This window comes from Citrus sinensis, chromosome 9 (genome assembly GCF_022201045.2).
Source record: "Citrus sinensis cultivar Valencia sweet orange chromosome 9, DVS_A1.0, whole genome shotgun sequence".
NCBI lineage: Eukaryota > Viridiplantae > Streptophyta > Magnoliopsida > Sapindales > Rutaceae > Citrus > Citrus sinensis.
In genome coordinates, this window is record NC_068564.1 from 24,910,851 (window position 1) to 24,936,664 (window position 25,814).

The 25,814-nt window shown below is 34.5% G+C and overlaps 1 protein-coding gene and 2 long non-coding RNA genes across 32 annotated transcripts in view; 1 reads left to right on the forward strand and 2 right to left on the reverse strand.

The window, feature by feature from the left end:
- The window catches only part of LOC102616779 (G-type lectin S-receptor-like serine/threonine-protein kinase SD1-1), a 135,733-nt gene that overhangs the window by 109,063 nt on the left and 856 nt on the right, over window positions 1-25,814 (forward strand). For 2 of the 30 annotated variants that reach the window (XM_052433619.1, XM_052433612.1), the window contains exons 2-7: window positions 17,318-17,416; window positions 17,656-17,734; window positions 24,509-24,546; window positions 24,982-25,130; window positions 25,203-25,413; window positions 25,524-25,761. In XM_052433619.1, the coding sequence (XP_052289579.1) occupies window positions 17,318-17,416; window positions 17,656-17,734; window positions 24,509-24,546; window positions 24,982-25,130; window positions 25,203-25,413; window positions 25,524-25,761 (814 nt within the window). The other 28 variants (XM_052433626.1, XM_052433625.1, XM_052433615.1 and 25 more) reach the window with 23 other exon arrangements.
- Window positions 153-25,748, reverse strand: LOC127899748 (uncharacterized). The gene is made up of 3 exons (XR_008051706.1): window positions 25,601-25,748; window positions 18,569-18,738; window positions 153-300 (listed from the first exon to the last, which is right to left on the reverse strand). It is a non-coding gene; the product is annotated as an uncharacterized LOC127899748 (long non-coding RNA).
- LOC107176573 (uncharacterized) lies at window positions 2,436-4,811 on the reverse strand. The gene is made up of 2 exons (XR_001507864.3): window positions 3,523-4,811; window positions 2,436-2,702 (listed from the first exon to the last, which is right to left on the reverse strand). It is a non-coding gene; the product is annotated as an uncharacterized LOC107176573 (long non-coding RNA).

Below are 25,814 nucleotides of genomic sequence, written 5' to 3' on the forward strand. Positions count from 1 at the left end.
GTAAACTTGAAACTTGCCAGTCAAAAATAATTATTTTACCGGGCAACTAAATTCACATATATGTCTGGGCAGGGCACGCTAGTGGATGGGCAGGAAATTGCTGTGAAGAGGCTTTCGAAGATTTCATAGCAAGGATTGAAGGAGTTAAAGAATGAAGTTATACTATTTTCCAAATTACAGCACAGAAATCTTGTAAAGCTTCTTGGCTGCTGCATTCAGGGAGAGGAGAAATTGTTGATTTATGAATTCATGCCCAACAAAAGCCTGAACTCTTTCATTTTTGGTCTGGGTCCCTATAACCTTAAAATAATCAGCTAGCTTGTGCCTTGATTATAGACGTTTCTTATGTTATTTCAGAAAATTTTGTACTAACCTTAATGCGGTAATTTGTAGATCAAGAAAGATGTAAGATATTGGATTGGTCCAAGCGTTTCCACATTATTTGTGGGACTGCTAGGGGTGTTATGTACCTTCATCAAGATTCTAGATTGAGGATTATACATCGAGATCTCAAAGCAAGTAATGTGCTACTCGATCAAGATATGAATCCAAAAATTTCAGATTTTGGTTTGGCAAGAGCTTTTAGTGGAGACGAAACAGAAGGAAACACAAAAAGAGTGATTGGAACATAGTAAGTACTTCTTGTCAAGTGATCTTTACGATTCACTTGTACTGATTAATAAAAATTAACTGATTTATTTTCATATTTTGAAGTGGCTATATGGCACCAGAATACGCTAGTGATGGGCAATTCTCAGTAAAATCCGATGTCTTCAGCTTTGGAATTTTATTGCTGGAGATAATAAGTGGAAAGAAAAATAGAGGATTTTATCATTCCGACAACAAGCTTAACCTTATAGGACATGTAGGTAAAATGCATACGACATTTTCTAACATAATTTGAACTAAAAAACTATAGATGATAAAAGAGTTTTAATATGTTGTAGGCATGGAAGTTGTGGAACGAAGGCATGCCTTCACAATTAATCGATCCGTGTATTCAAGGCTCATTCAATCTTGCTGAAGTGATACGATGCATCCACATCGGTTTGTTATGCGTGCAACAGCATCCAAAGGACAGGCCAAGCATGCCCTCAGTGATTTTGATGTTGGGCAGTGAGACTGTGTTGCCTCAGCCAAAGCAACCCGGTTACTTGGCGGACAGGAAATCTACCAGGCAAGATTATTCATCAAGCACGCCTGAATCATGTTCAACTAATACATTTACGATCTCTAAGTTGGAGGGTCGGTAGAGAATCTATTTGTCGTATCATGCCTTATTGTACGTTGTCAAGTGCAAAAGCAGTAATATGTCAACCAAATGGAAAGTTAAGATAAATGATTGGACAAAAAATGATGAGGATCATCCAGTGAATGCATGTTGTGGATCTAAAAGTTCAGAGGACAGGCCTATTCGGCAGCTGACTACTTGGCCAAAAATGCAGGCTCTATACCTCTCGGATTTCATGTTTATCATGAACCTCCTGTAGGTCATGATCCTTGGCTTTGTTATGATATGTATGGGACAATGATTCCCCATTCGGTTGTGTCTTAGCTTGGCTAAGCCTTTTTTTGGTAAAAAAAAAAAAAGAATGTAGACTAATGTTCATATAGAAATTGTAAATTAGAGGTACTGTGAGCAGTGTTGGGTCCAAAAAAATGATTAACCGAGAATTAAATTAAGTAAAAGCAAGACATTATTGATTCCCTTCATTCCTGTAAACCCGCCGAATTGTTCTTTCCTAAATTAACTCAAGCATTAATTTTCTTTTTAGAACAAGAAAGATAAAATTTGTGATTGGTGGAGTGGTTAATTATTATTTTTGATAAATTTGAATCTATTTTTGAAATAGAAAAATGTTTTGGGTTGTGGGTCATTATTATTTTTAAATAAAGCGTGAGTTTCAAAGTTCAAGTTAAAATTTAAATTTTGTAGATTTATGAATGTATAGAGGCTATTTTAATAGATTGATGAAGGTTAATTAGAAGGAAAAAGCTATTTCCCCTGAATTTAATCCGGAATTGCGCCCCGAATTAGAAAAACGACGTCGTTTTGATTCAATTGAAAACGCTGCATCAGAAACCACACTCACGCAGTCTCTTAGGGTCCGTTTGGTATTGTTTCTGAATTTGAATTTTCTAAGAATAAAAATGAAAATGAAAATAGTGTTTTGCAGTTGTTGTATTTTGAATTTAAATATGCGTTTGGTATCATTTTCTGTATCCTATATTTCTAAACTGAAAACAGTAATATGCGTGTGGTAGATATAGTTGAAAATGATAAAACCAAATAATATGCGTTCGGTAATACCTTTTTCAAAAACAGTTTTTACTAAGCATTTTAAGTTATAATTATAGTTAGAAAATAATTGTGACAATATTACATACACGAATATACCATAATAATTTAAGCAAAATTATTATAAAAAATTAAATAATGATAAAGTTTTATAATTACCATTAATTAAAAAAAAAGTTTTACATTGTCATTGTTTTTATACTATAATTAAGATGTATATTGCAACACATGATTTAAACAAAATAATTATAAAAAATTATATAGTACACATTATGCATTATGTGTAATCGTGCCTCATAGAAGCTGCAATCTCATCTCTTATAGCATTCATCTCTGCGACATTAGCTGGTAACCAAATCTTGCTATCCTCACCACCAACATCATGTGGATCCATATCTTGTTACTATAAAATTAGAAAAAATAACATATATCAAATATTAATGAAATTAAAGAAACTACTTCTAAACATACATAGCTCAAACTTTTGAAATTAATCAAATTCAACATAGCATGAAAGCCATTTTACCAATATGTCATAGATTAAAAATTCAACAGTCCAAAATAAAAAATATTCCAATACAACTTCACCAATTCAAATTAATGGCATAAACAAAAACAGATATATGTATTCTGCATCCTTAACACAAATACAATGCTATTCGGCAATCATCATTTTCCCCAAATATATTTATCTGAAATTACAATTTCCAGCTTGCATTTCGATTCAATGACAGAGAGAAAATATTAAAACTCATAATGACCAAGCACACAAAGCAACAACATAGCAACAATTAAAGCAGCAAGACAAATCCCCCAATTCCAGTTCATCGCTGCCTTTTTTTTCATTCTGCAAACAAAATCAAAGTGTACCAAAAATATTTTTACACGGTTTTGCTTTCAAATCAACACAATTACTCATAATCTAAAATAATTACTCAAAATTATTAAAACTCATAATAACAAAGCACACGAAGCAACAACATAACAACAATTAAATCCCCCAATTCCAGTTCATCGCTTCCTTTTTTTTCCATTCCGCAAACAAAATCAAAGTGTAGCAAAACTATATTCACACGGTTTTGTTTTCAAATCAACACAATTACTCATAATCTAAAACAATTACTCAAAATTATTTTGGCTTGAATAGAGGGAATACACAATTAACATGCTTTAAAAAAATCTCGCAAAATTATTCAAACAATTACTGAAATAAAAAAAATTACCAGCAAGCTGAGAGAGATGCAGCAGTTCAGTCGATCAAGTAGGAGCGGCGGTGGCTACACGGAGATGGACAGCAGTGGCTATGCTCAAACGGAGCAGCAACGGCCACGACGGAGAGAGAACGGCACACCAAAGGACAACCGCGGTAGAGACGAAGTTGCAGCGGCGGCAGAGAAAGTGTTGTTGGAGGGAGAAAAGGAGAGAGAGAGCGGGTAGAGAGAAGACTGCTACCGAAGAAAAGGATGAGGAGATAAGGAGAGAGAAAATGTTGTTGGAGTAAGAAAAGGAGAAAGCACTGCTGCCGTGACTAGATCGATAACGATGGCAGGGAGGGGGGGTGACCAGATCGAGAACAATGAGAGGGGGGAGAGGGTTGCTGCCGAAGAGAATGAGTTTTGTTTCTTAATCTATTTTTGAGTTTAGTTTGTAATATTTAGGAAACATGTTAAACACATTTTCATGTTTGTAGTTATAACACTGGATCTGAATTTGTTATTTTGTGATTTGTTTTTTGAATCCATCTCACCAAACATATATTATGTTTGTATTATGAAAACAAAAATGAAAACAATGGGTAAAAAACGCTACCAAGTTACTTTCCTTTTGACAAACCAAAGACTCCAACACAAATAGCAATCACACCCACAAATAGCAATCACCCAACGGCCACGCGAACAGCCGGTACAGACGACAGACCACCGCCATCACGTGATCGAGGGAGTAGAACTCACGCGGTGGTGCGTCCAAACTCCAACGAAATCGACGACGACGGAGGTAGTTAGAGCCACAGTTCTTTCGAGCTAAATCGCTGGTGTTCCTATTGGTTTTCAGCGACGAGGATGGCAAGGAAACGATGGCCAACTTCCAATCTTCAGATCAATACCTTGATCGGCCGGTAGAGTGGTCGGGATCGTGAAATCCAACCGGGTCACGTTTGCAGGTCAAGTCGGGTTTGCGGGTCAACTTCTCTCCCTCCTCATCCACTCACAAAGCGCCACACGGCTCCCCTTGGCCAGGTTGTTGCTGCTGGAATTTGTTTTGCTGGAACCATTACTGGTGCTAGAATTGATGCTCGAGTTGTTGCTGCTAGAATTGTTTTTGCTGGAAGTGTTACTGGAATTTTTTTTGCTAGAAGTGTTACTGGTACTGGAGTTGGTGCTCGAATTGTTGCTGCAATTTTTTTTCTTTTTTTTGTGTTTGTGTGTATGAACTAGAGGTGGCAAAAATATATGCCCGGTCTAGACCCAGATCATACCCGAGCGTTGTTATTCGGCCCGGGTATAAAGTTGGGTTGATCTTAGGTATCACTTGATAAACCCGGAACCTGGATTTTATTAAAAAAATTATAAAAATATATTATTTTAAATATTTATATTTATTTGACTCATTTATTATACATATATAAAGTTTTAAATACTTAAAATTTATATTTTCATGTTAAATTTTATTGAAATAAATTTAAAACTTATAAAATTATCAAAAAATAAAAAATATATACACATATAATATTAAATATATATATAAAATTCGGGCACTAGAATTAAAACCCGACCCGGACCCAAACCCAGACCGGTTGCATTCGAGCAGGGTCCGGTCATTGCAATACCCGGACCCGGCCCAGGGTTTTGCCATCCCTAGTGTGAACTCCTGATTGTTTTTTATTATCTTGGGCACTTGTTGCTGCTGATATGTGTGTGTGAAATTGCTTCAATGAATTGAATACAACAAGTGCCCAAGTCTTGTTGGAATCAACAAGTCTTGCTGCTGGAATTGTTGCTACCGTTAGTGTTGCTGCAATGAATTGAAGAAGCAACGTCGTTCGGTTTAAGTGACCGTTTTAAAACTCACACACATGTGCTGCACAGTTGCAATTAAAAAGGAAAAGTGACCGTTTTAAAACACAGCGTTTTGGCAAATTCAGAGTTAAGTTCGGGGCATATAGCAGCGCTCTAATTATAAACCCAAATGATTTTTTCTTTTATTTTTTTTGTCTTTCACATGCTAAATCCACCACCCTTACCGATAAAAATTGGGATGATTTATTTTTATCCTAATGATCATAATAAAAATTTTAAAAAATTTTTACTATTTTATCAAAATTATTATTTAAAAATCATATTTACCCCAATTTTTTTTTTAACTACAATGTTTGAGGGTGTATTATGAAGTGACCAGCTATACCCTAAACGAGAAGTCGACCTTCTTATAAGTGAGCAGACATGTGAGGTCTGGTATCAGGTAGCCAAAAGCAGGCATTTTCTGCTCGATTACAAGGACACCCTCTGCTAGACCTTAGCACGAGCAGGATTCCTGCTAGAAACCGAGAGCCTTCCTGCTGGAGACCGGGGTCGACAGACCCAGTCCATAACAGTTAACGGGTGTGCACTTCTATTCGAAAATCTAAGCACGAAATCCACTCGGCCGCAACTACAATATTCAAGCATCCACTTCCGAGAGCTGGGGAGGTGGTGAACGTGGGTCATGGGGGGCTAAATTTATAGGAAGACTATAAAAGAGGTAATCAACGAAGGTAAAAAGGTTAAACACTTTTACATAAAAATTAAGAAAAAAAAAGCATTCTAGGAAAAACCTGTGAAAAGCTCATAGGTATTTTATTGCCTAGGGAGCCACGAGATCAGTGGCAGAATTTCTTAAAAAGTCAACCCGAATTTCTAATTTGAGCGTTGAAGGGTTTACACGAAGAAAACTTCCAGCGTGCTCTGACTAATTTGTGTGCACAGGAGTTCGTCGAGAAGAAGTTGCAAGAGGCATACCTCTATTCGCCTAGAAGAGTAACATGAAGTATACTCGGTAGGCTGCAAGTTTAAGAGTTAAAAAGAGATCCTGATCGTAAATGAGCAGAAACTAAAATCTCGCATCAATATATATATATATATATATTTTTTCACCACGACTATAACTTTTAATATAACTTAGGTTATCAAAATTTTGAGCTTCATTCAACCAACCATAAATCATGATTAAAGTCTACGTTGCGTAAGTCAAGAAAGACTTTAATGGGAGAGAGATCATCTTTATTATCGACACTACAAATGGACCCCAATTATATCTAAAGTCTTTGGGCTCGTGTCCCGTTGTCTTCTTCTTTTTCAAAACCCTATTTACTAACCATTAATTCGGTTGGTTGATAAATCCGGCGGTTTCTGATTTTCTTATTTATTTTTATGCGAGTGACCCCGTAACGATAGCATCGCAATCTCATGAAAAAAAATTTTCCAAACGCATGAAAATTGGACACCCATCAACAAAAATCTTTTTGTTACAGTATTTACTGTACTTTCAAAATTTTAAACATGACAAAAATTAAGTAATCTACTTATCATAATAATCTATGACCAAAAATATTGAACATGTAATTTTTTTTTTTTTTTGTAATTATACACGCACATCACTCTTTTACGATTAATTGACTAAACAAGTATGATAAACGATTTTATAATGGATTGTCTCATAATCTAAATTTATCAAATATTTTAATGGTGAGACTATTCGAATTGAATCCATAAAATTCTTTTAAAATTTTCTTTACAACTTATAACATACTTTTTAGAAAGTCTATCGAGTACTTATTTAAAAATTTTATTTCAATAGATATCAAGAAAAATTATTTGGTTAAGAGAAATGAGCCCCTTTTGAGTTGGTGAAGCATGAGCTCATCACTAGGCAATCCATCAAATTATTCAATAAACACATTTACCCCACACATCTATAATTAATTAGAGGGATGGAATCATTTGAACTTATTAAATTTCTCTTAACATCCATTTATTTAACATATCCCCTATCAAAATCTTAAAATTAAATTTTAATAAACCTCTTAATACCCCACAAATAACCGTTTTATGGTTGGTGCAATAATTTAGATAATTAAATTATTTATTGTTTTTGGTAATTTTTATTTAAGATTATTTTTGTAATATAATTTTTTATTTAAAAATAGGTCTAAGGTGCATTTTTATGGGGCCCAAACGACCTTAAAATTAGAAAAATTAAATTTTACCATATAAAAGCAAAACCTCTAGTACTTCCTAAAGTATCCTTCATTAGATTTCTTTTTTTAATTCTATTATTTTCTCTCTCCTAAAGAAGTTGCTGTATCCTTTCTGGTAAGATGCTCTGTTCAGGCTTCAATGTTGTTGGATTGAATTGGCAACTGAACTCGAATCAATTCTCATGCAAGGGTTGGGGAATTTGCTCAACTTATAATTGGTAGGTTTATGCCTTTGGGATCAAACTCATTTCGCCTCTCCAAGAATCTGCAAAATTAATTTGTATTATCATGTCGGCGCTGCTTATAATTAGTAGTGCTTGCATTGCCCTGAATTCAGGCATTGCTTGAGTAGAGTTGGGCTTGCTGATTCATTTTAGTGACAAATGAAAACATTAAAAAAAAAAAATCAGGACTTGTTCGTCCAAATTTACAGATATTTTGTTCTTTAATTAATTTTATTATAACAAACAATAGGATAGCAGTGTTGTTTAACCAGTTGCTTACACCTTGGCAATATAGCTTTGTGTTTTTTTTTTCTTTTTTCTTTTTTTTTAATAGTTTGTGAGATGGCCAGTGATATATATGTCTTTTTAAAATTTTCAATTATTGGGGCAACGAACATGTTAAATAATTTGCGGTGGAAAAGGTACCAATACTGACTCAATATGTCGAATTTCTAGAAAATTTTAACATCAAATGCCTTGTTTCCATTGTTGTAAGTATAAGTCAAATTTCTTGCAAATTTTCTATGGGTGTGATGATTTTTTTTTTTTTTTTTTTAGTGCAAACGGCTCACCCTTCACATATTCATAGAGATGTCAAATTCTCTATCTTCACCATAATTCTAGATTGAGGATTATACATAGAGATCTCAAAGTAAGTAATGTGTTACTTGATAATGAGATGAACCCAAAAATTTTAGATTTGTGTGAGATGGCACTGTTCACATTATTTTTTTAATTTCTTTAATTAAAATAACAAAACTAAATAAAAATGTATAATATTTAATAAAATTAAAAATTCAAGTATGTTGCCGCTAGTGCTGATGAACTACTAGCGAAAGTTCGACGGCGGCTAGCCACAGGTGGCTACTGCATGACATCATGTTTTACCCTAAAATTTGGTATCATTAAAATTCTCATTGTCGGGGCTTCACAGTAATGCCAAAACCTTGAATGTAGATCGATGGTGAATGAAAATTCCTTTGCCAATGATAGTTGACCATTGCATAGCCCTAATAATAATGATTCTAATGGTATCAAAATATAGTTCAAATGGTACTAAAGTGGGATGGTCAAGGTGAAAATTTTTTATTTTGATTATAAAATTTTAAATTATTAATTGAATATAAATAATAATAGAATATAAATGAAACTTTGATTATAATTTAATATAAATATTAAAATAGAAATTATTATTTTAAATAATACAATGCAAGCTACATCAAACACCATATTGTATTACAGCTTAATACAATATAATATAATACAATATAGTATGTCAAACGCACCCATAAAAAAAAATTCAAAATCACAAGATTTATTTGGTGGGCTTTACCTGCATTATCCTCAGTTTACTTTTTGAGTCAAATAAACAATAGGCCCCAGAGACTTTTTAGTTCATCATGCTATTGCTTTAGATGTACATACAACTATATTGATCTTGGTAAAGTGGACAGTTTACTTTTTGCGTCAAATACTATGTTGGGATTAATTTTTTATAAAATTAGTCTATTCCACTGTCTTTAACTGCATCCAAACATACCCCAATGGTTAACTATGAGAAAATTTAATAAGACTAGCAATTTGTTTACTTGGAATTGGAATGGACAAAAATTGCAATGAGTTGAAATCAGAACAGGCTGGAATTGATCACATGAGAAATAAGAATCAAAGTAAATTATATACTTGAATCGAAATCAACAAAATTCCAATTGATGTATTTACTTTTGTCTTGTAATCCAAATAAGTTGTCACAAGTCATAAAAATGTCCTTAGTTCCACTCTTGCCAGATGTCATGATGATATACGTTTCATCCATCTGGTAAGCGAAGGAGTTATTGCAAGTTAAAAAAATGTCCTTAGTTACAATTATGTATTTTTCTATGTAAAATAAATAAGCAAACATTTTTAAAGAAACCATTGGCATATTTATTATAATATTGAGTGTAATACAATGAGTTTTTGAGTAAACTAGTAGTTGTTGTTGTTATTTTAAATCGATAATAACTACTATTAATATTATTATTGTAGGGAAATTAAAGCCCTAACTTCTTATTAATTTAATTCCTTCTTATTACCAGAAGGGGAACCAAAGTTCAAATACCAAGTTTTTGTTGCTGGCAGGACTCGAACCTACGCCCCTCAACTTTCTAGGTATAGGTTCTCCCATTAGATTACAAGGTCGGCTTGTGTTATTGTTACTACTAATACTATTATTATTATAATTGTTTATTTTCTTATTAGTATAATTAATCTTATTAAGATTATTTAATTATGTAATAGGAATAAAATCAAAATTTCAGAAATTAAGGGATAGTAAAATAATTAATTTAGAAAATAAAAATCGCAATCCCACCTTCTCATAGAAATAAGATTCTCATTCCCACCTTTAAAATTTGGTGGGCCTCACAAATTTCATTCACATTCTCAAATATCAAATAAGCAAGTAAATAATGGAATCATTTCCGGTCTTCCATTCTTGACTCCCATTCCAAGAAGTTAATAACCTTTAATAGAACGTTCAAATGAAAAGACTAGCCAGGCCTTGAGAATTGACATCCATCAATTATCTCTTCCGTGTTAGAAATATATGTTATTTGTTTTGTCTTTTTTTTTTAATTCATATATTGTTGAAAAGTCAAAATTGACGATTTGTTTATTCAAATTGATTGAAAAATAAGAGGTGAGCCACATGCATAATTGACTTTTGGAAGAGGTAGGAATCGCATGCATGATTTCTTTCAAAAATGAAGAATTTTTGTAACTTTATGAAGACTTTTTTTATGCAATTGAAGAGTTTTTCAAAAGGTAGAAATGGTGGCCCAAATCATTGAAATAATTGCATGTAAATTAGATGTTAGGTGTTGGTGCCTATAAATAGAGAGCATTTCTTCATTTCATTTCATCCCAAAAATTTGAGAGCTTAAGAGAAATTGCAAGTGAAACAATTATAAAGTTCTGAGAGTGTGAGCAATTGGAGAGTGTGTGTGAGAGTATTTGGTGTATTTAGGTTTTGGGAAAGTGAGGTTTTTCTACTTAAATTTGTACTCTAATAATTGTTGGTAATACAATTATTTTTCTTTTGCTCCCGTAGACGTAGGCATATTGCCGAACCACGTAAAATTCTGTGTCTTTTATTTTTCTGTGATTATTTGGTGCGCTTGATTCTGTATTCCGTGCACAACATATATGATCACTCTTGAATCTCAAAAAGCAAAAAAAAAAATCCCATTAAAAAAGATCCATTGCAACTTGTAGACAAATACAAAACAGAAAAATTAGTATTCCTAGTCCACTGCCCCGTTAAGAGACTATCATTTTTCTTACCTATGATCGAAGCTTCATTTGGAGGATATGCTGTACAGAGTAGTTTTCCAATCCAGTATCTTGGATTGGAGTTATAATCCGGGGGACAATTTGTAGCCGTCGGATCAAATCCAATGGCAACTTATATTTTTATTTCAAATATTGATTCCGACAGTAGGGCCCACATGCAGACTTTTACAATTTTTAAGGGTTCAGTTATGTTGCAAGAGTTGTCAGGACCTCAATTTTTATCTTTTGTGATTTAACTAATGTAAATTTAACAGAACGCCTTATACTCTATTTTATTCATAAAATATTAACAAATATTATGATACCTTTTACTTACATACACTATTAAAATTCTATTTAACACCTTACACTCTTTTTATTTATTATTTTCATAAATATTAAAGTATTTATTTGTTTACATCCAACACTAATATTAACAAAAAGACAACAATACCCTTAAATTTATAAACTAAAAATAAAATTTTAGATTTGGAGCCAGCAAGTTTAAGGGACTCCAAATCCAAGATTGTGACTCTCTGTTGGTGCCTTTGACTACAAGTAACGCCATGCCATTGGCAGAAGTGGATGGATTCATTCGACGAGCCTAAAGCACCAAGAGGATCATGGGTGATCTTGGACTTGAATTCAAGCAAGGCTAATCGATCTGTCCCGTTGCCAACAACTTCAGAAGCCCTCACACCAAGGATTTCAGGAATTAGAATGGCGTGGAAGCTGAAGCAGAATACAAGGACAGCATACGCAACTAAAAAAGAGCAAGGGCAAGGCACTCTTATGCTCATGTTGAACGGAAAATTTTTATCTCGGAGTTGCAGGTAAATGGTGGAATGGATTTGTCAAAATTTAAGGTTCAACAATCAAGAATATAGACAAATGTATTCACTCAGCAAGGCTCTATCTGTAATTATTATTATGATAATAATGTAACATTCATAATTTTGTCAAACAGCTTTCGGAGGGTTTAATATTCATTTAAGTTCGTAAAAATCTAAAGTTCATAATTTTGTCAAACAGCTCTATTTGTAATACACTTGACTTGTTCTGGGAAATTTCCCAGCCAAAGAACTTGCTTGTAAAAATCTAAAGCAGCCTTAGCTAAATAGTGAGCAATAAAATTACAGCTCCTAGAGACATATGTAATTGAGGCCGATGTCTGGACTTTCATTTTTTCTTGAATCTCTGCAATTCTCCACGAAATTTCAGCCTTGCTGCTCTTCTTACTTAAATCTAGTTCCACCACTTCCTTTGAGTCTGATTCAAGGATCAAAGGGAAGCAATCTGCTTGTTGAGCACTTTGAAAACCGAGCAGCATAGCTTCAGCTTCCATACAAGCTACATTTTCTTGATATGGGATTCCCTGGACTGCTGCAGCAACAACTTTGCCTCTGCAATTTCTAATAACTGCTCCCAGCCCTGCTTTTTGTTTTGAGACATTGATTGCCGCATCAACATTAACTTTGAACCACCCATTTGGAGGAGTAGTCCATTCCAACTTTCTGTTCTTGCTGTGCTCTGGAATGGCTTGGGCATTTGGGATTTAATTCGTCAGTACGACTCCACTATAGCTCCTGCTCTGGCAAAAGATTGCTTCGGATCTTCATCCTTCCCTTAAAAAAAAAAACGATTTCTGGAATACCAGATAGCCCAGCACACAGCAACAAAAAACTCCAGATCCTTCTTTCTTCTCTTCAAAGCTACATCTTGAATCACACTTAACATGTCCTGACGAGCCAACTGTTTAACTTCCTCATCAAGATCTGTAAATTTCCAAATCCTCCTCGCTGCTTTGCACTCCACTAAAGCATGGAAAACATCCTCACCTCTGCACTTGCACCTTTGACAAAAGGGATCCGACACTACTTTCCTCCTCCATAGATTATGCATTGTTGGTAACAATTCTTTCCGTCCTTGACGACCAAGATCAGTCGGTAATTGGTGCCGGAAACCATCTTAGTCTCACCCTTCTCCACGCTCTTGAACTTGAACTCGTTCTTTGACTGTTTTTTTTGTACTCATCACTGCAAACAGCCCGATCTCTGTCACGTGCGGCTTGCTGAGGTCTTCTTTCGACTTCCATCCCCCAACTAAGACTCCTTTACGATCGCCGGCGGCCAGGAGAGGGGTTGTTGCCATGGCTTTTCACGACCACAAAATACGTAATCCCTGCACCTTATCCATTTTCTTCTAACACTTGTCAAGAAGGGTAATTTTGTCCTTTTAAGATTTATAAACAAAATATAAATAAAATTAGTGCAGGTGTTCAAGTAAATTTGACAACATTTAAATTATAAAAGACAAAAGTTAGGGTACGACAGTTGCAACATAGCCGAGTCCATTTTTAATATTAAAAAGTAAAGCTGCTTTTAAATAGAGAACTGATATTCCCTCCCCAGATTCTTCATCATCTGACTAAAGCCAAAAAGAACTGATACTAACAAATCACCATTTGGGATTTCCACTTTTTCATTATCCATTTTAGTACAACTTAAATCAAGGGGGGAAAAGGAATAAAACAAGCAGATGATTACACATGCACACTGATTTCCATTTTGTCACCATTTCTTGCCGATGTTGCCGTAATTCTTTTTTTTTTTTGGTTTATCTCAAACTTTGTAATTTTATTAATATTGAGGGCATAAAAAACAACGAGTTCATGATCCATCTGATTTTAGTAAATCAATCAGGTGAGCTTTGCTATTAACTTTCCTTCACCGGCAACTATAGAGAAGTGCTGGAGCAGGATCTCCAGACTCCAGTCAGGCATCAACATCCATCAAAAACTCACAAAACTTTCTCTCTTAATCGCCTTTACAGACTCTTCGTTTCTCATTTTTCTCGCTTTCTTCTTCTTCGAAAGCAGCGAGCCCTTCCAATCCCTTCTTTTGTGGCTCTCCATTTCCCTCTTCATCCGCCCCTTCGCCATCGCTCAACTCACCTGCGGTCACACTGCGTCGGTCACAGCCCAATCATTGAAACCCCTCATATCCAGATCCAAAGATTAAAAGGAAGCCTTAGAAGTCGCAAAAGAACCGATCTTTAAACCCCCCACAGTTCGGTTCTGATCGTTAAAAACTCAAATGTGTCAATTCGAATTGAGTAAAAAGAGAAGAAATTTGAAGTCTTGGAGGAATGAAATGGAGAGGATATTCAGATTCTGAAAAGCAGTGATGAAGAAACCGATGGGGAAGATCAGTTCTCTCTCTAAAAATTTATTAGGCAACTTTTTTTTTTAATATTAAAAATTATAAAAATCTGCATGTAGACCCTTATGTTGGAATCAATATTTGAAATTAAAATATAAGTTGCCGTTGGATTTGATCCGACGGCTACAAATTGTCTCCCGGATCTTGGATTGGAAAACTACTCATGCTGTAAAAATGATTTAGCTCATGTGATTAATAAATATATACGATCATAATTAATTTCCAGCTTCTGGGGAAGTTAAAAAATCCTTATTTTTCCATTTGTGTTTTATGCATGGTTTTTTACAATTTTATATTTAAGTTTAATAAATTGAATAGTACGTGCGTATCATTTCATTTTGTTTATGTTTATGTCTCCATCTTTAATTTTAAGGACGCTATATATATTAACTCATATTTCCAACAGCCGTACTTTAATAGGAACAAGAAGACATGATTTCTATTAGATCATATTCGACAGATTTCTAAAATTATACCAATATAAATTCATTATTAGTTAGATGAGAAATAAGAAATTTAATTACAACAAATGATTTACAACGATGACCCAAGTAAACACTCAGTCAAGTCAATGGATAAATTAACTCGCGTCACTGTTTCGTCACTATTATTTTTTCGGCTCAATTATGATTACACTTGGAATCTGTAAGCTGCAGCATCAGCCGTTGGATGTGGAGTGAGAAACTAAACAATAGAAAATGGGATGGTGCGAGATGTTTGACAGATAAAGCCTCTGTAATTAGTATTTTTTTCGGCTCAATTATGATTATTACAGTTGGAATCTCGGAGCCAGCAAAAAATTATCCGTTGATGACAACCGATTGCAACTTATAGACAGATACCAAAAATATAATTAGTATTCAATGTCCTTTGTGAAGTTCTACACGTAATTTAGCCGGTGGGGTTTTTCGAAATTATTGATTATTCTTTCCTTTGAAATTAATATAAAAAAACAGCTCCATAATTTTTCTGTGTAATTTAAAACTATTGCATGACGTTTTCTATTCGGCCATCCATTATTTAATTGATAACGGCCCAGCATGCATATGGCTAGAAATTCGCTTCTTCTATTCTAATTAAATTTCATGTAAACTTTTCTCAGTTCTCAGTGTTTGCCGATATATTGAAGACCATAATAATAATAATTATTATTATTATTATGATGATGATGATGTATTACATCCCAAATTGCCTTCGTTATAATATTTGGCCCTAAAACTAATAAAAATAAAGAGTTGTACTATTGCATAATTGTAAATCTATGACAAATGAAAATTATTTATTGGTAATAGTTGCATAACCCAAATAATAATTATTTTAATGGTATCAAAATCTAGTTCAAATGGCACTAAAGTACGGCGGTGAAATTTTTTTATTTTAATTATAAAAATTTAAACTATTAATTAAATATAAATAATAATAAAATATAAATGAATCTTAGATTATTCCTAGTTTCCTACAATTTTGGTGGGTCCCGACATTAGGCGGAAGTGTACATTGCCATAAGAAGTCAAGAACGACTTTGGTGGGTCCCGACATTATTCCTACATTTTAAGTCTTCGGCTCATTTATTTCCCATTTTCTTTATCTTTTTCATAAACATATTTTCTAACCATTGGTTTTTATTTCTTAAATACGACGGTTTGACTCCAGAAGCATTGACTTTCAGTTCAATGCCGTTAAAGATGGATCATTAGTCACGGTATTAGCATCTATAGAGTTTGTTAGAGAGAGATCTAAACCAATACACAAATGGGTGTACTTTCAGGTCAGTGCCCTCCAATATGGATTATCAGTCATGGTGTTTAATTATATTTATTTAATTTGTTAGAGAGAGCTCTACGCCTATAGAGTATAACAAATGGATGTACTTTCGTTTTCGTTCGTCTGTTGTAAGTTACTGTTTTTTTTGTCTAAATCCTCTTTCACTTCCGACACCATTACTTCATTTCAGTCCCTCAGCGATGGCAGGACCTTAGTTTCGAAAGAAGGAAGCTTTGAGCTTGGTTTCTTCAGTCCTGGTAGTTCCAAGAATCGTTACGTAGGGATTTGGTACAAAAATATGCCAGTTAAAACTGTTGTTTGGGTTGCAAATCGAATCAACCACATTAATGACTCTTCTGGCTTGTTAGTTGTAAACAAGACGGGCAATCTTGTTTTAACAAGCCAGAACAAGAGTGTAGTTTGGTCAGCAAACTTGAGCAAAGAAGTCCGGACTCCAGTTGTATTGCAGCTACTAGATTCAGGAAATCTTGTCCTCAGAGGTGAACGAGATGGCGGTTCTGAAACTTATTTATGGCAAAGCTTTGATTATCCTTCTGATAATTTGCTACCAGGATGAAGCTCGGATGGGATTTCAAGGCTGGTCTTGAGCGGCGTATAACATCATGGAAGAGCTCAGACGACCCGTCTCCCGGAAACTTTATTTGGAAAACTGAACGACAAGATAACCCTGAGTTAGTCATGTGGAAGGGATCAAGAAAGTTTTATAGGACTGGCCCCTGGAATGGCCTTATATTCAGTGCTTCATCACTCAGGCTTAACCCAATTTTTAAGTATCGCTTTGTCTTCAATGAGGATGAGCTGTACTACACATTCTACCTCACAGATAAAGATGTTATCTCAAGGACTGTTATGAACCAAACACTCTATTTACGTCAACGATTCATATGGAATAAAGCAACTAAAAGTTGGGAGTTGAATGCAAATGTGCCAAGAGATCTATGTGACACTTACGCCCTTTGTGGCGCCTATGGCATTTGCATCATTAGCAAATCGCCTGTTTGCCAATGTTTAAAAGGTTTCAAACCTAAATCAGAGGTTTATGTGGAACGGTCTCAAGGGTGCGTACGTACTAAGCCGTTAAACTACTCTCGACGTGATGGTTTTGTCAAATTTAATGATCTGAAATTGCCAGATTCTACTTCCTCTTGGGTTAGCAAAAGTATGAATCTCAATGAATGCCGGGAGAAATTCTTAGACAACTCTTCTTGGATGGCATACGCAAATTCAGATATCAGAGGAGAAGGCAGTGGCTGTGCCATGTGGTTTGGCGATCTGATTGACATGCGAAGCGTTCCAGATGCTGGGCAGGACTTCTATATTCGAATGTCTGCTTCAGAGCTAGGTATCCGTTTACTTGTTTAAGTTACTCCATTATGAGAACTTAGGAGTGCCACTCCAGTTAGATTAGTTCCATATTTTTATTGTGTAATTTAGTAATGAGTTCAGATTGAGATGCTCCTTTCACAAAAAGCAGTTTCTGGGTATGGCTTCTGTGCATAGAATTCTGCTGCTATTTGAATCATTTTTTCTTAGCTATATGATTATTGACTTGCTTTGCTATATCTGAATATGCTGATCAAGGAGCGAAAGGTGAGCCTAGGACGAAGATAGTGGTGATAGTCATTTCTACTGCTGCTCTGTTAGCTGTGGTGCTTATAGCTGGCTACTTGGTTCACAAAAGGAGAAATATAGTGGGTATAATATTGCTCCATTTTCCTTCACAAATTTTCGTTGACGATTTGATGCAGGAAAATCAAACTCTTATAAATATTAAATTTACAACAGTCGATTAAGTTTTTATATGCAACAATAATTGTATGTTTGTTTCAAGATGAAGAGTTAACAGTGCATATCATTTAGATCAGGGGCAAGGTAATTAAACTTGTAAATTTTTCACCTATGGTTCTTTATTTACTTGCACTTTCATATTGACTGGAATATAGCTTTAATACAAATTTACAGAAAAAGAACCTTCTCATCAAGAACATGAAAATTGTATACGTACTGCATATGTGCTTTCAGTTAATAATATCCAATATTTCAGAGAAAACAGAAAACAACAGGGAAACTGATCAGGTTCAAAACATGGACCTGGAGCTACCACTGTTTGAGTTAGCTACAATTGCTAATGCCACCGATAACTTTTCAATCAACAACAAGCTTGGAGAAGGTGGCTTTGGACCTGTTTACAAGGTAAACTTGAAACTTGCCAGTCAAAAATAATTATTTTACTGGGTAACTAAATTCACATATATGTCTTGTTCAGGGCACGCTAGTGGATGGACAGGAAATTGCTGTGAAGAGGCTTTCGAAGATTTCTGAGCAAGGATTGAAGGAGTTAAAGAATGAAGTTATACTATTTTCCAAATTACAGCACATAAATCTTGTAAAGCTTCTTGGCTGCTGCATTCAGGGAGAGGAGAAACTGTTGATTTATGAATTCGTGCCGAACAAAAGCCTGGACTCTTTCATTTTTGGTCTGGGTCCCTATAACCTTAAAATATTCGGCTAGCTTGTGCCTTGATTATAGACGTTTCTTATGTATTTTCAGAAAATTTTGTACTAACCTTAATGTGGTAATTTGTAGATCAAGAAAGATGTAAGATATTGGATTGGTCCAAGCGTTTCCACATTATTTGTGGGACTGCTAGGGGTGTTATGTACCTTCATCAAGATTCTAGATTGAGGATTATACATCGAGATCTCAAAGCAAGTAATGTGCTACTCGATCAAGATATGAACCCAAAAATTTCGGATTTTGGTTTGGCAAGAGCTTTTGGTGGAGACGAGACAGAAGGAAATACAAACTGCGTAGTTGGAACATAGTAAGTATTTTTTTGTCATGTGATCTTTACGATTCACTTACATTGATTAATGAAAATTAACTTATATATTTAATCTTTTGAAGCGGTTATATGGCACCGGAATATGCTAGTGATTGGCAATTCTCAGTAAAATCCGATGTCTTCAGCTTTGGAATTTTATTGCTGGAGATAATAAGTGGAAAGAAAAATAGAGGATTTTATCATTCCGACAACAAGCTTAACCTTATAGGACATGTAAGTAAAATGCATATGACATTTTCTAACATAGTTTGAACTAATAAACTATAGATGATAAAAGAGTTTTAATATGTTGTAGGCATGGAAGTTGTGGAACGAAGGCATGCCTTCACAATTAATCGATCCATGTATTCAAGACTCATTCAATCTTGCTGAAGTGATACGATGCATCCACATCGGTTTGTTATGCGTGCAACAGCATCCAAAGGACAGGCCAAGCATGCCCTCAGTGATTTTGATGTTGGGCAGCGAGACTGTGTTGCCTCAGCCAAAGCAACCCGGTTACTTGGCGCACAGGAAATCTACCGGACAAGATTATTCATCAAGCACGCCTGAATCATGTTCAACTAATACAATTACGATCTCTGAGTTGGAGGGTCGGTAGAGAATCTATTTGTGGTATCATGCCTTGTTCTACATTGTCAAGTGCAAAAGCAGTAATATGTCAACCAAATGGAAAGTTAAGATAAATGATTGGATAAAAAATGATGAGGATCATCCAGTGAATGCATGTTGTGGATCTAAAAGTTCAGAGGACATGCCAATTTTGCAGCTGACTACTTGGCTAAAAATGCAGGCTCTATACCTCTCGGATTTCATGTTTATCAAGAACCTCCTGTAGGTCATGATCCTTGGCTTTGTTATGATATGTATGGGACAATGATTCCCCGCTCGGTTGTGTCTTAGCTTGGCTAAGCCTTTTTTTGGTTAAAAAAAAAAATAGAATGTAGACTGATGTTCATATAGAAATTGTAAATTAGAGGTACTGTGAGCAGTGTTGGGTTCAAAAAATGATTAACCGAGAATTAAATTAAATAAAAGCAAGACGTTATAATTTTTTTGATGTAAAATATTTACTAATACATTTATGAGAATATCTTTGGTGCTTTTGGAGCATTTTTATCTATTCACAATTTATCACTTGTGTATATATGTCATCATGATTAGTAGAAGCATACACATGACAAAGAGTAAATGAAAAAGGAGAAGCTCTCCAAGAGTACCCAAGATTTTTCCTACATTTTAAAAACCATGTGTAATATTCTCATTATCAATACTATTAAGTACGTCCTTTTCTACATAAACAACAAAATTAATATTGATCCATTCATCTCTCATTCAATTTCAGCGTTAATTCTTCATGAACTTAATTGCTGAAAACGTTCTCTCTACGGTGGTTGTGGGAACCGGAAGAATTATAACTAAGTGTCACCAACGAATATATTAATACTGTAATGGATACTCTTTATCTTTTTTAGTCTCAAACTATTCTTTTAGCAACGTATTGATTCCCTTCACTCCTGCAAACCCGTCTAATTGTTCTTTCCTAATTTAACACAAGCCCTTATTTTCTTTTGAGAACAAGAAAGATAAAATTTGTGATTGGAGGGGTGGCTAATTATTGTTTTTAATAAATTTGAATCTATTTTTTGAAATAGAAGAATGTTTTGGGTTGTGAGTTATTATTATTTTTAAATAAAGCGTGAGTTTAAAAGTTCAAGTTAAAATTTAAAATTTGTAGGTTTATGAATGTATGGATGCTATTTTAATAGATTGATGAAGGTTAATTAGAAACCCAAATATTTTTTTCTTTTTTTTCTATTTTTTGTCTTTCACATGCTAAATCCACCACTCATACCGATAAGAATTGTGATGATTTATTTTTATCCTAATGATCATAATAAAAATCTTTTAAAAATTTTACTATTTTATCAAAATTATTATTTAAAAATTATATTTACCCCAACTTTTTTTAACTACAATTATTTTTTCACCAGGACTGTAACTTTTAATATAACTTAGGTTATCAAAATTTTGAGCTTCATTCAACCAACCATAACTATCATGATCAAAGTCTACGTTGCTCAAGTCAAGAAAGACTTTAATGGGAGAGAGAGAATTATTATTATCGACATTACAAATGGACCCCAATTATATCTAAAGTCTTTGGGCTCCTGTCTCGTTTTCTTCTTCTTTTTCAAAACCCTATTTACTAACCATTAATTTGGTTGGTTGATGAATCCGGCGGTTTCTGATTTTCTTATTTATTTTTATGCCAGTGACCCCGTAACGATAGCATTGCAATCTCATGAAAAATGGACACCCGTCAACAAAAATCTTTTTGTTAAGTAATCTACTGATTATAATAACCCATGACCAAAAATATTGGACATGTCTTCCTTTTTTTTAGTAATTATACACTCACATCACACTTTTACGATTAACTGACTAAACATGTATGATAAACGATTTTATAATAGATTGTCTCACAATCTAAATTTACCAAATATCTTCAGAAATTATTTGTGAAGTTGATTACTTCAAAAGTCAAGTTTGAATATTAATTAATTGTGAGAATATTCGAATTAAATCCATAAAATTCTTTTAAAATTTTCTTTAAAGCTTATAACATACTTTTCAAAAAGTCTGTCGAGTACTAATTCAGAAATTTATTTCAATATATATTAAGAAAATTTATTTGGTTAAGAGAAATGAGCCCCTTTTGAGTTGGTGAAGCCTGAGCTCATCATTAGGCAAGCCATCAAATTATTCAATAAACACATTTGTCCCACACATCCATAATTAATTAAAAGGATGGAATTATTTGAACTTATGCAATTTCTCATAACATCCATTTATTTAATATATCCCCTATCAAGATCTTAAAATTAAATTTTAACTCTATAAACCGCTTAATACCCCACAAATAACCGATTTATGGTGGGTGCAATAATTTAGATAATTAAATTATTTATTGTTTTTGGTAATTTTTATTTAAGATTATTTTTGTAATATAAATTTTTATTTAAAAATAAGTCTAAGGTGCATTTTTATGGGGCCCAAATGACATTAAAATTAGAAGAATTAAATTTTACCATATAAAAGTAAAACCTCTTGAAATTCCTAAAGTATCCTTGATTAGATTTCTTTTTAATTTTAATATTTTCTCTCTGCCATAGAAGTTGCTATGTCCTTTCTTGGTAAGATGCTCTGTTCAGGCTTCAATGTTGTTAGCTTGAATTGGCAATTGAACTCGAATCAATTCTCATGCATGGGTTGGGGAATTTGCTCAACTTATAATTGGTAGGTTTATGCCTCTGACCAAACTCATTTCGCCTCTCCAAGAATCTGCAAAATTAATTGGTATTATCATGTCGGTGCTGCTTATAATTAGTAGTGCCCGCATTGCTCTGAATTCAGGCATTGCTTGAGTAGAGTTGGGCTTTGCTGATTCATTTTAGTGACACTTAAAAACACTTAAAAAAATCAGGACTTGTTTGTCGAAATTTACAAATATTTTGTTCTTTAATTAATTTTTATTATATCAAACAATAGGACTGCAGTGTAGTTAAACCAGTTGCTTACACCTGGGAAACATAGTTTTGTGTTCTTATTTTTTTTTATTGTTTGTGAGATGGCAAGTGATATATATGTCTTTTTAAAATTTTCAATTATTGGGGCAACGAACATGGTAAATAATTTGCGGTGGAAAAGGTACCAATATTGACTCAATATGTCAAATTTCTAGAAAATTTTAGCATCAAATGCCTTTTTTCCATTGTTGTGAGTATAAGTCAAATTTCTTGCAAATTTTCTATGGGTGTGACGATTTTTTTTTGGAGTGCAAACGGCCCACCCTTCACCTATTCATAGAGAATTTTACAATATTAAATAGAGAATTTTGAGTCCAGAAGCAATCGCTTTCAGGTCAGTGCCCTCCAAGATGGATTATCAGTCATGGTGTTTAATTATATTTATTTAATTTGTTAGAGAGAGCTCTACGCCTATAGAGTATAACAAATGGATGTACTTTCGTTTTCGTTCATCTGTTGTAAGCTACTGTTTTTCTTGTCTGAATCCTCTTTTGCTTCCGACACCATTACTTCATCTCAGTCCCTCAGCGATGGCAGGACCTTAGTTTCAAAAGATGGAAGCTTTGAGCTTGGTTTCTTCAGTCCTGGTAGTTCCAAGAATCGTTACGTGGGAATTTGGTACAAAAATATGCCAGTTAAAACTGTTGTTTGGGTTGCAAACCGAATCAACCCCATTAATGACTCTTCTGGGTTGTTAGTTGTAAACGAGACGGGCAATCTTGTTTTAACCAGCCAGAACAAGAGTGTAGTTTGGTCAGCAAACTTGAGCAAAGAAGTCCGGACTCCAGTTATATTCCAGCTACTAGATTCAGGAAATCTTGTCCTCAGAGGGGAACGAGATGGCGATTCTGAAACTTATTTATGGCAAAGCTTTGATTATCCTTCTGATACATTGCTACCGGGAATGAAGCTCGGATGGGATTTGAAGACTGGTCTTGAGCGGCGTATAACATCATGGAAGAGCTCAGACGACCCGTCTCCTGGAGACTTTACTTGGGCACTTGAACGACAAGATAACCCTGAGTCAATCTTCTGGAAGGGATCAAGAAAGTTAACTAGGAGTGGCCCATGGAATGGCCTTAGATTCAGTGCTTCATCATTAAGGCAAAACCCCGTTTTTAACTTCAGCTTTGTCTCAAATGAGGATGAGCTGTACTACACCTTCGACTTGATAGATAAAGCTGTTTTCTCAAGGATGGTTATGAACCAAACACTCTACTTACGTCAACGATTCATATGGAATAAAGCAACTAAAAGTTGGGACTTGAATTCAAATGTGCCGAGAGATCTATGTGACACTTATGCCCTTTGTGGTGCCTATGGCATTTGCATCATTAGCGATATGCCTGTTTGCCAATGTTTAAAAGGCTTTAAACCAAAGTCAAGGGGATATGTGGACTGGTCTCAAGGGTGTGTGCGTGATAAGTCGTTAAACTACTCTAGACAAGATGGCTTCATCAAATTCACTGCGATGAAATTGCCAGATGCTACTCTTTCTTGGGTGAGCAAAAGTATGAATCTCAATGAATGCCGGGAGAAATGCTTAGACAACTCTTCTTGTATGGCATACACAAATTCAGATATCAGAGGAGAAGGCAGTGGCTGTGCCATGTGGTTTGGTGAACTGATTGACATGAGAGACTTTCCAGATGGTGGGCAGGACTTGTATATTCGAATGTCTGCTTCGGAGATAGGTACCCGCAAACTTGTTTATGTCACTCCATTATGAGAACTTAGGAGTACCACTCCAGTTAGACTAGTTGCACATTTTTATTGTGCAATTTAGTATTGAGTTCTGATTGAGAAGCTCCTTTCGCATAAAGCAGTTTCTGGGTATAGCTTCTATGCATAGAATTTTGCTGCTATTTGAATCATTTGATTATTGACTTGCTTTGCTATATCTGAATACGGCGATCAAGGAGCGAAAGGTGAGCCTAGGACGAAGATAGTGGTGATAGTCATTTCTACTGCTGCTCTGTCAGCTGTGGTGATTGCAGGTGGCTACTTGGTTCACAAAAGAAGGAGAAATATAGTAGGTATAATATTGCTCCATTTTCCTTCACAAATTCTCGCTAACGATTTGATGCAGGCAAATCAAACTCTTATAAATATTAAATTTATAAGAGTAGATTAAATTTTTATATGCAGCAATAACTGTATATTTGTTTCAAGATGAAGAGTTATCAGTGCATATCATTTAGATCAGGGGCAAGGTAATTAAAGTTGTAAATTTTTCGTTTTGATAGCATGCTTACTTATTTGCATTTAGTGTTATATTAATACACGCCTCTTTTTCACCTATGGTTCTTTATTTACTTGCACTTTCATACTGACTGGAAAATATCTTTAATACAAATTTACAGATAAAGAACTTCTCATCCAGAACATGAAAATTGTAGTTACTAGTTAGGAGTTTAATATTGTCCAGTATACGCATATGTGCTTTCAGTTAATATTATCCAATATTTCAGAGAAAACAGAAAACAACAGGGAAACTGATCAGGTTCAAAACATGGACCTGGAGCTACCACTGTTTGAGTTAGCTACAATTGCTAATGCCACCAATAACTTTTCAATCAACAACAAGCTTGGAGAAGGTGGCTTTGGACCTGTTTACAAGGTAAACTTGAAACTTGCCAGTCAAAAATAATTATTTTACCGGGTAACTAAATTCACATATATGTCTGGGCAGGGCACGCTAGTGGATGGGCAGGAAATTGCTGTGAAGAGGCTTTCGAAGATTTCTGAGCAAGGATTGAAGGAGTTAAAGAATGAAGTTATACTATTTTCCAAATTACAGCATAGAAATCTTGTAAAGCTTCTTGGCTGCTGCATTCAGGGAGAGGAGAAATTGTTGATTTATGAATTCATGCCCAACAAAAGCCTGAACTCTTTCATTTTTGGTCTGGGTCCCTATAACCTTAAAATATTCAGCTAGCTTGTGCCTTGATTATAGACGTTTCTTATGTATTTTCAGAAAATTTTGTACTAACCTTAATGTGGTAATTTGTAGATCAAGAAAGATGTAAGATATTGGATTGGTCCAAGCGTTTCCACATTATTTGTGGGACTGCTAGGGGCCTTCTGTACCTTCATCAAGATTCTAGATTGAGGATTATACATCGAGATCTCAAAGCAAGTAATGTGCTACTCGATCAAGATATGAACCCAAAAATTTCAGATTTTGGTTTGGCAAGAGCTTTTGGTGGAGACGAAACAGAAGGAAATACAAACAGAGTGATTGGAACATAGTAAGTACTTCTTGTCATGTGATCTTTACGATTCACTTGTACTGATTAATGAA